Genomic DNA, 9,592 nt, shown 5'->3' with positions numbered 1-9,592 from the left:
GAGAGCTGGAAAATTGAGAAAAAATGAACGAGCCGGATATGAAATAGAAAGATGTGAGGTGTGTTAGAGAGGAGATTATTAAGTGTTCCATCAAAAGAATAACAGATAGTTCTCAGAGCTCTTTAGCTGTCAGGAAACATAGAACTGAACTTTGTCAATGAATGAAAAATGTTGAACTTTAGTGAATTAATGAGAAGACATACGGTTGGACAAGTTTTAGAAGTTTTAGATACCAGAATGTCTCTTTGATTGTGCTACCATGCATCATCCACACAAAGAATGAAAGAAAGAATGAAGACAAAAATGAAGAGGATTGTGTAAAAAGAGCTTGGAAGGTGTGTTTAATAGAAGAGATTATCAGACACACTTTCAGCCTGTCCTGATATACCAAAAGTCTCATCCTTAACAAGACAGAAAACCTTCAGAAAGAGAGAGAGTAAGAAACAGAGAGTGGGAGGAGGACTAAAACCAGTAGCACCAACAGAGAAGTGGCCGTGACCACAAGGTTAGGCTCTCAGAGTAGATGTCAGAGAGAGAGAGAGACAAAAAGTGAGAAGGGGGCTCCAGTCAACAACACTGGGGACGGGGAGTGAGAGGAAGAAAGGCAGAGGGACATCTGCATTGTATGGGTGAAGGAGAGACCCTAACCAAGTGAACTGGACTGGGAACTACACTGCAACATCACACAGGTAAATAACTTCAGCAAGAGGACACCAAAGTCTGAGACCACCGGAGTGGTCACTTACTGAGAAATGTCAATTCTGAATATGACGGCACAGATTGAAAAAGGAGTATTGGAAACTTTGGCAATGATCACTCCACTGGAGACTATGTGTGATCCAGGACTTAAGCTGTGTGGTCCTTTTTAACCCTTGATAAAGTACGACAAACCAGGCAAACAGTGAGCACTTGTGCACGTGTGTTGTCTGCTGCAAACCTATAGTGACAACACGCCGGCGGGGCTTGGATGCATAAGAAGGCATTTTTAATTTCAGTGGGACTTCATTTGAGATTTTTCTGTGAAGCAGCACGTCAACCGGTCACTCTTCTGATGGGACTTTGATTTTGAAAGAAGACATTTTTAATTATCTCCAATCTATATGTTTTTGTTTGACTTGCACAAAAACATCAGAGTTTCCTGAAGGTTTAAATGTGCTTTGACAACACAGTAACCCAAACTGCACTACTGGGACTACTCAAAGAATACTATTTTATGTTTTTTCTTAGCTTCAGTATAGTTAGCAGTCCAGCCATTTGTAAGCAACACTGTTGTCCAAGATTGATTAAGTGTGCTATTGCAGTCTGTGATCATTTTTGTGGAGAGAGCTCACAGAACAGTGCTGGTATTCTTTTAGTCTGTATTTAGTTTGCTGGAAGTTTGTCAGCTGTAGGTGCTTTTACAGTTACTCACATCCATGCTTGGAATAATTGTTGACTGTGAAGAAACATCACTTCCTTTGTTTGTAGTAATGGAATTCGTGACATTGTAGGAGGAGTAAATATTGAGATTTACAGCTACCGATGTTATTAGTATTACACCTTGTCCCTTGCCCCAGACACTTAACTACATTTGAATTTGAGTAAGATCTCTTGCTACTGAAGCCCAGTTATAAGGAGACATTGGGGACAGCTGTGCGTGCACTACTTGACCAGACTAAAGGGCCTTATACACAGTGTTACCTGGAACAGCAGTGCACCATCAGTACATCCTTTTCCACTGAAGAAGGAAAATCTAATCAGAGGTGGTATCACAACACCTTTATTGAACCTTCAGCCAGAAAGGTGATTACTGGAGCTACAATTAAAGGCATAACCTAAACACCTTTAAGTTCTGGAGAGGATCAACAAGACAATTACTACTGGACTGAGCGACTGCTGAGACAAGTGTAGCCATGCTGAGAGGCCTGTTTCAGAGGAAACCTAAACATGAGAGACTGGAGGAGGAACCTGAGGTCAGATTTAAAGGCTCGCTGGTGTCAGAGACAGACCTGGGATACACATACGTCCGGCCTGGAGGTAAGACTGTCCATGCACACATAATACAGAACACCACTGCCATGTTAATTGGAGTGCTAGTGTTAGCCACATCCAATATGTGTGGGCTGCAGTACATACAACAGTTAAGGTCAGATCCACATCAGTGTTAAATGTAAGGGCTGATAATACAATAAATAAGGGCTGCATCTGATGATGATTAGCCTATTAGCCTATATCTGTCTCCAAAATGTAAGGAAATTGTGGGAAAATGTCCATTACAGTTTTCTAAAGCCCAAGGTTCATTGATTTTTTTAATGTCTTTCTTAAAACAGAGAGATATTCAATCAAGAAGCTGAACGGCAGTCATGTTTGGCATTTCCTGATTTATCGATTATCAAAAATAGTTGCTGATTACTTCCCTGTGGATCCATTAATCAATTACCTGACTAGTTGTTTCAGCTCTATGATAAATCAACTCAATTCTGAACCATTGGGCTCCACTTCATCAGTACTTACCAGAGTATAGATAAATTAAGTCACATCTGGCGTTAACTTTAGCAGCCAACTGCTGTGCATGGGAGAACAGATAAAAATGCCAATTTAATACATTTTATATAATATACAGTACTGCACGTAAACTATATATTAAATTGAGAATTCTGTAGTCTTTGAAAACAAAAAAGTAGTTCAAAGGATTTTTTTTAATGGGGCAACCAAAACACTGCTAAGGATTGTAGGTGCTTATAGGAAGGAATGTAAAAAGCCTCCTATCGGTTCCTGTGCACTGGGATATTTGCCAGAGGTATAATGACTTGCTCAGGCTAAATTTCCCGCCTTTGAATTTTGCCCTGTTCTGTGGTATATCTCCACAGTTTATTTTTAGCCTGGGGTGCCACTTTGTGCCAACTGCCATTCCAGGAAGTTACAGCAGCACTGAGAGCTACTTGTTTGTTTAATGATAAGATTCCACGACCCCTCCACACAGAGGTCATGACACAGTGGGACTGGCAGCATTACCAACAGCCTGGGGCCTAAATAGTATTACTAATCAGGCATTGGCCAGCGAAAAAAACATCTTTTTTCATGCTGAGATGCATTCCTGTGCATACAGTTGTCTGCAAAATGTCCCAGCACCACACACATACCATCATCTAGTCAGTCAACATTCAGTGAATGTTAGCTTACTCCTGCTGTACTTGGGAGGCTTCACAACCTTGTCACATAGCTGCATGCTAAAATAATGTATTTAGGGTCCAATCATCTGATTAAATCAGAGCAGCTATGTAGATTAAAATAATAGTTTGATTTCAGCCATACTGCATCTCTCCTTTTTGGGTGTTGTATTATCCACCTTAAATCAGAGTAATCAGTTGGAGTCACCTACCATTAGGTTTGCAATGTACCCGCCCACTCTTTAACTTATATCACCCCAACCCATATTTCCCTCTTATCAGAGGAAATAGTCATCAACTGAGCTGTGATTACTGGCTTTAAACATTTTTGCATTTCTTTCCTTCCTCGGGACAAATGAATTAGCTGTTCATTTGCAATGTATTCCCATTACCGATGTTCTAATCACATATAGAGGCCAGTACTATCACAGATCTTCTGTAATGTGTCCTGAATGCATTTAAACAAGGCATAAAGGTGTTGAGAGGTCAGTGAGGAAAGTTTATGTCATACACATTATTTCAGTGTGCCTTCGGGATGTTTAATCATGGCTTTGTTGTATAAGTGTCAGTAAGACTGATGAAGTACCACGGTAAATGGATCAAAGAAGGCGAAAGGAATCCAGTGGTATCTAAACACTGCATTCCACCTGCCTCTTACTGAGCCTGATGGAGAGTGTGAGACCAGAGAGGGAGGCAGGTCTGTGTGTGTCAGCGATTTCTGAGTGAGTGTGTGTGTATGTGTGTTTAGATTATCAGTGACTGTTGTGGTGTATCTAATCTCCGCTGGCTGGTTTTGTAGTGCTGTCAGGCTCCCACAGGCACAGTCTGCAATGTGTTTGTGTGTGTGTGTGTGTGTGTGTGTGTGTCTGTGAGTGTGTGTGTATGTAAGTCTGAGAGGGAGCCAGGCTGATAGAATTCACCCGGATACCTCTGCTCCTTATATGGAACTACTGAGTCTCACTCAAATTAAATGCATGCTGAAGACTTTTGTTCATCTTTTTATCATCTCTGTGACTATAGAAACACCTGTAATTTTATGTGTGGTGTGATCATATTGCATTACATCAAATGTACTTATCCTTTACAGTTTAAAGATTTTGGTTGAGTCGGCATATAGTAAGTGACACTGGAAGTGGCTGGGTAATAAAGCAGTTGGCATAAAACTACAATAAAAGGTGTCAGTGCATGTACTGTACTCAACAGGTGTTGAGAACAAATTCTGTCACACAAAAATCTAAAGGCATTATTAATTAACAGGCAGACATAAGAAGCATGTCTGTGTCTTTCTCCTTACATCGTGCATTGCGGTACAGCAAGAAGGGGTCCTGGAGTTGGAAATCCAGGTCTTTGGTGATCGGCTCTGTCAAATTCTCCATGCTGAGTCTGTTCATTATGGTGAACCCATGCCTGGGAGATGCCAGCCTGAATACATAGAGGACACAACATACACAATGGTTGTGAAAAATTAATGTAAAAAATTGTTACTGACTATTTGGAAACAAAAATGACTACAGCTACCATAATGGCCATTACACAGTTAAGCTAAATTCAGGATCTTGACTATGCTAAAGAATGCAATTATCCATTCTGAGTTTGAAGTCGTGTCTTACTTATATATATATATATATATATATATATATATATATAACTTATATATGTCATATTTTCTGAAATAGAATTCATTTTGAAAGGATGTCAAAATTATCATACTCAAACTCTAAAAACTTAATTACACACAAATTATATCACTGACTAACTGAGGAAAGGGTGAAATTATTTTGACAACAGAAATAGCCTAATGATAATAGTCAGCATGGTGGAAAACTAAGTACTGAAGTTGTCGCTCAAAAATGTCATGGGAGAATTCAGCATGTGAAAGAGCTTTACTGGACTACCATTCTAAGTACAGCTTTGCACAGAGAAGCTTTAGATTGCGAGATATCAAACTTTTGCAACAAAATTTCTTACCTCGTGTAGATAAAAAGAGTTCCTTCCACCTCGGTCTTCTCCTGGAAAACACAGAGAAAGCCAACCACAGTAATGCTGGTATTCACGTGTGTCAACGCACTGTAAGGTAAGATGTCATACTGGCCGGATGTCAGACTGGCCACACAAGGGGTATTTGACTACACGATATAAATGAAACCGAAATTAAACATTTCCACTTTCTAAAAAATAGCTCGTTACACCCTGAACAACCGCAGCTGTCCGAGTTTACTTAACTGCTGTAACTTCAAATGAAGTAAATCTGTGTCAGTGACAAAGCGCGCCGACCACGGATGATGATGAGCTAAGCTAAGTTAGCATTATATCATTAACCACAGTTCAGGCTTACCCACTCATTTGCCCTGTTGTTGTAAGTATACAGAGCGACCTGGCTGGCCACGTCCACGATGTTGTTGATGTATGGATCTTGTCGCTGCAGAGCAGCCAGACTTATATCCAATCCTTTAGCGGCAAGGCAGCTACTGCTACCTGCTGAAGTCGCTGTCATTGTTCCCTATGGAGTAGTTAGCTCGCAACCTAGCTTCAACGGCTAACGAGTCACAGGGAGATGAGATAAAACCAAACCAGCGACAAGGGAAAAGGACAATTAAATCGGCGACTAAACAGTACCCTGTTTTGCTATTTAAGACTTGTAAATTAAAAAGAATTCAAGAGTTATCGACCTCTAACTGCCATGACTGAGTTTGTTAACGGCCATGTTTAGCCAGCGAGATTGTAAACAACCAGACATGAGTAGTTGCACATGAAGTTTGAAGATTTCAGTCTTATTAATCGACTTGAAAATCGATGAAGTCCTGCATGCATATGCATGAATTTTCAGTAATATTTTTATTCAGACGTGTTATTATAACGCCAGGGGAAACATACATATGTACAATTAAGCCTGTAGCTTTTGTTTGATTTAAATAATGATTAAATGCAAACTTACATCAGCTGGGTTCATTTAATTGCCAATGGGTAGGTTATGGAATGTGTTTTGTGTTTGTGTTTTATATTGTTTTTTACACCGTTGTGCGTGCGTGCGTGCGTGCGTGTGCGTGTGTGTGTGTATGTGTGTGCGTGCGTGCGTGTGTGTGTGTGTGTGTCTAAAACTATATTTTTCGGTGCATTGAGGGGTCCTTTAGTATTGTATTCTCTTTGATTCTGTTATAGTTTTTTCTATTTTTTCCCTGTCACTTGTCTCTATACAAGTCAGCAGCTGGTGTTTCTCTTTTGCCTTTCATCTCTGTCTATATCTGACTGCTTGGCAACATAAACACTGATTATGACTGATGTCTCCCAATTCACAATTGCATTTCTACATTTCTCATCAAATGCACTAGGGGGCATCAAAGGGATAGATAATGGATAAAACACAACCATCCCTCCTCTACCCTTTTACTGCAGGAGTTGGAGTTGATCTGAAAGCCAAGCAGGAATGCATGAGTGTGTGTTTATAAGTATCCCCCAAAAGTCTTGTCTTAATAGGAAGGGAAAGCCTAGGAAAGGGCAGTTGTACCATCTGACACATATTCCCAAAAGCATGTTTTTATTTGTACTGAGTGACTACAGGTTGTTTTCCAGCTATTTGTAAATGGGTGATAACGAAGCAGACACACAAGCAAAGGCAGCATTTACTTAAGAACATGTTTAGTACCTTGGTCAAGGGCCAAGTTAAGGTAATTCTGAGCATAGTCCAAAGTTTCCAGTGGTGCATTTATCAAGGCCCACATTTCCTGCCTGTTCAGTGGTTTAAACTTGCAGTGATCTGGTTAGTAACCATAAACCTTCAACAATGCTGTTATCCCTGTGTGTTTATGTTGTAAGCTGAAACTTCTCCCTCTTGTACCCATGTTCATTCACATGCAGTATTTTTATGGATATTGTATATAATCCAGGAGACATATCCTTCATGTTAGAAAAATGAATACTCAAGGACAAAACAGTGAATGATACAGGGACAGGATTTTCAGGACTTAAAGTTCTTGAAATTGATATTACACAATATCAGTAGGATCACCTGACAGTGAATCTCCATATTCACTTCAGCATATCCTGCTCTGTTGTAAGGGCACCTGTGGGGACATAGCCACCTCTTAGAGTGGACATACATAAGCCCCTTATTTCTTATGCATGTGATACAAGTTTTTCTTCTTGTATATAAAATGTGCAATCCTCCTCTCCTCTGCAATGTGATGTAATAGTTGTTTCAGTAATTTGATTTATACTGTCACAAGTTGGAGATGTATATCAACTGCTGTGCATCCATCAACAACCATGATAGAGTGCCCTTGAGAGAAACAATGAACATCCAACTGCTCACTCAGTTTAAGCAGCACTGGAGGAAAACATCTGCTTCAAATGCTTTAGTGTGGAAGTGCCACTATGCCACTGTTGTCCATAACCTCCCCTCTTAAATATGAATGAAGCACTTCCAGGTCAGGCTATGACACGTCTGCCTCTCCATTAACATGAAAATAGCTGCTTTGTGATTCAGAATGGGCCTATTTGTCTCTTGGCAAGTATGTCTATTACTTTGTCAGTGTGGTAGTGTTGGCAATCTGTGTGTTTCAATGTATATGTGTCCATTTGTCAGGGTGGTATCTATCTGTTTGTCAGGGGGGGGGGTTATGTTTGTCAATGATAGGGCTAAAGAGTTATCCATCAACAGGTCAATACTGTCAATAACCATTCAGTCAAGATTGAACGCTTGGGTCTGATTGGTGGGGACAGGCCAGGAGATGCTGGTGATTGGCTTACAGGCAGGAAGGACAATGGGATGTAGCCACTGGGCAGCTTATTGAAAGTTAACAAGGGGATGGTAGGCATTGTTCTCTGGGATGTAATTTGCGTTTCCTCTGTGAAAAAAATGTCCATCTGCACACATTTTTTAGAATTGACATTTTGTATGTTGAAAAGAAAGTGGAGTGATTAAAAAAATAAGAGGGAGAAGTTAAATGACCTTATTTCAAATAAATATCTTAGAGGAAAATGATTATTCTGTATCGATAACAAAACAATAAGATAATATAAAACAATGGTATATATGTATGTATATGCATTTCAAATATGCGTTTACAATACAAAGTGTGTGCACAAAACAGATGGTTGTAGAAAGTAACAAAAGGAAATCTATAATTTACATAGGGGACACAGTACATTGCATAATTTCAGATGTCCATTGATAGGGATGGCCATTGCCCTCGAATGTAAAGAGATGGGTGAGATAGATGGCCAGCCTGGAGGGTTCAATCAGGGTCCATCGTTAGCCTTGGCTCCAGGTGGTGGAGATAATATATAGCCTTTATCATTTAAGGAATGTTTGCCTGCAACACCTTTCTACAATATTCTATACTTTCACTTGAAGAAATATTCACACCAGCAAGGCCTGGCTGTAGTCTTTAGCTGACAGTCAATTGGCAGCCCTGCTGGCACCCATCTGATTTTCTTCAGTCCTTTGCAGATTGGAACACATCAAGCTCAACTTTCTAAAGCCAAAGCTGCCTGTGATCATGTGAGGAGGAATAAGATTTAAACAAAATGTATTCAATATTTCTACAGCTTGTAGTAGTCAGCAAATAACATGTGATGTTTCATTAATTATTTCCTTCATCTCTTTATAGGCCTAATCATAAGACCTTTGGTTCCTTCTGCTGAGTGTGCAGACAATCGATATATCAGAGACTCATCTGGATGATGCAAAAGTCAAAATCACACATACGCAACAGCACTCAAAGCAGTGTTGAGATAACCTGTAAACACAGTTTTATATATCTTTATATGTGTATCTTATCAATTTCTTAGAATGTGTGAAACATTGAAAGCAATATTCAGATTTAGTCCTCATTTCTTTAGAATTTTTCAAGGTAAAAAATGACAAGGTAAAAAATGCCCCCTCCCCACAAATTATTATATTATAATCATATTAAAAGTGTGAATCCATCAGATCTGAATTTCAGCTAGTCTCAACTCCAAATATCCCATTGTTCCGCTGACTTGAGTCTCTGCCTCTGTTATGAGGAGGTTTCCCTTTGACTGACCAGCAGATTGTTGGATTCCCACATTTTGAGTGTTTGTCTGTTGAGAGATTCCCAGAGACCAACTGCGCTTTAGAGTCGCACACACTCATACACATACAAAGGGGTCGGGAACTGCAAATATAGAACAGTCATAAATAGAATTGATATTCCATGTGCAGGCTGGATTACAGAGGACATTTGTGTATTGTGTGTCTGTGTGTTTGTGTGTCCCCTGGGCACAAGTGTCTGTTCCCACGACCTGCCCTCCATCCGTTCTTCCTTCCCTCAATCCTTCCTTCCGTCTATCTTTCCCATTCACTGGCCAGTGTAATTAAACAGAGGCTGATTTGGCAAGAGCAGATTCAGACCGCCATTGTGCCATTCCCTGACCATCTGTCTCACTGCCACCACAGGGCTGACTAAGTGAAAGCAAGACAG

The 9,592-nt window shown here is 40.1% G+C and overlaps 1 protein-coding gene across 1 annotated transcript in view; it reads left to right on the top strand.

The window, feature by feature from the left end:
- Positions 1–1,808: 1,808 nt before the first annotated feature.
- The window catches only part of cacna1c (calcium voltage-gated channel subunit alpha1 C), a 187,018-nt gene continuing 179,234 nt past the window's right edge, over positions 1,809–9,592 (top strand). The window contains exon 1 of the mRNA XM_022749122.1: positions 1,809–2,016. Coding sequence (XP_022604843.1) covers positions 1,893–2,016 — 124 coding nt within the window. The 5' untranslated portion in view covers positions 1,809–1,892. The remainder of the gene's footprint in view (positions 2,017–9,592) is intronic.

The sequence above is a fragment of the Seriola dumerili genome, unplaced genomic scaffold, assembly GCF_002260705.1.
Source record: "Seriola dumerili isolate Sdu_G_001 unplaced genomic scaffold, Sdu_1.0 BDQW01000138.1, whole genome shotgun sequence".
In the NCBI taxonomy this organism is placed as follows: Eukaryota; Metazoa; Chordata; class Actinopteri; order Carangiformes; family Carangidae; genus Seriola; species Seriola dumerili.
Note: the sequence above shows the minus strand (reverse complement) of the source record. Positions and strands in the feature narration are given on the sequence as shown.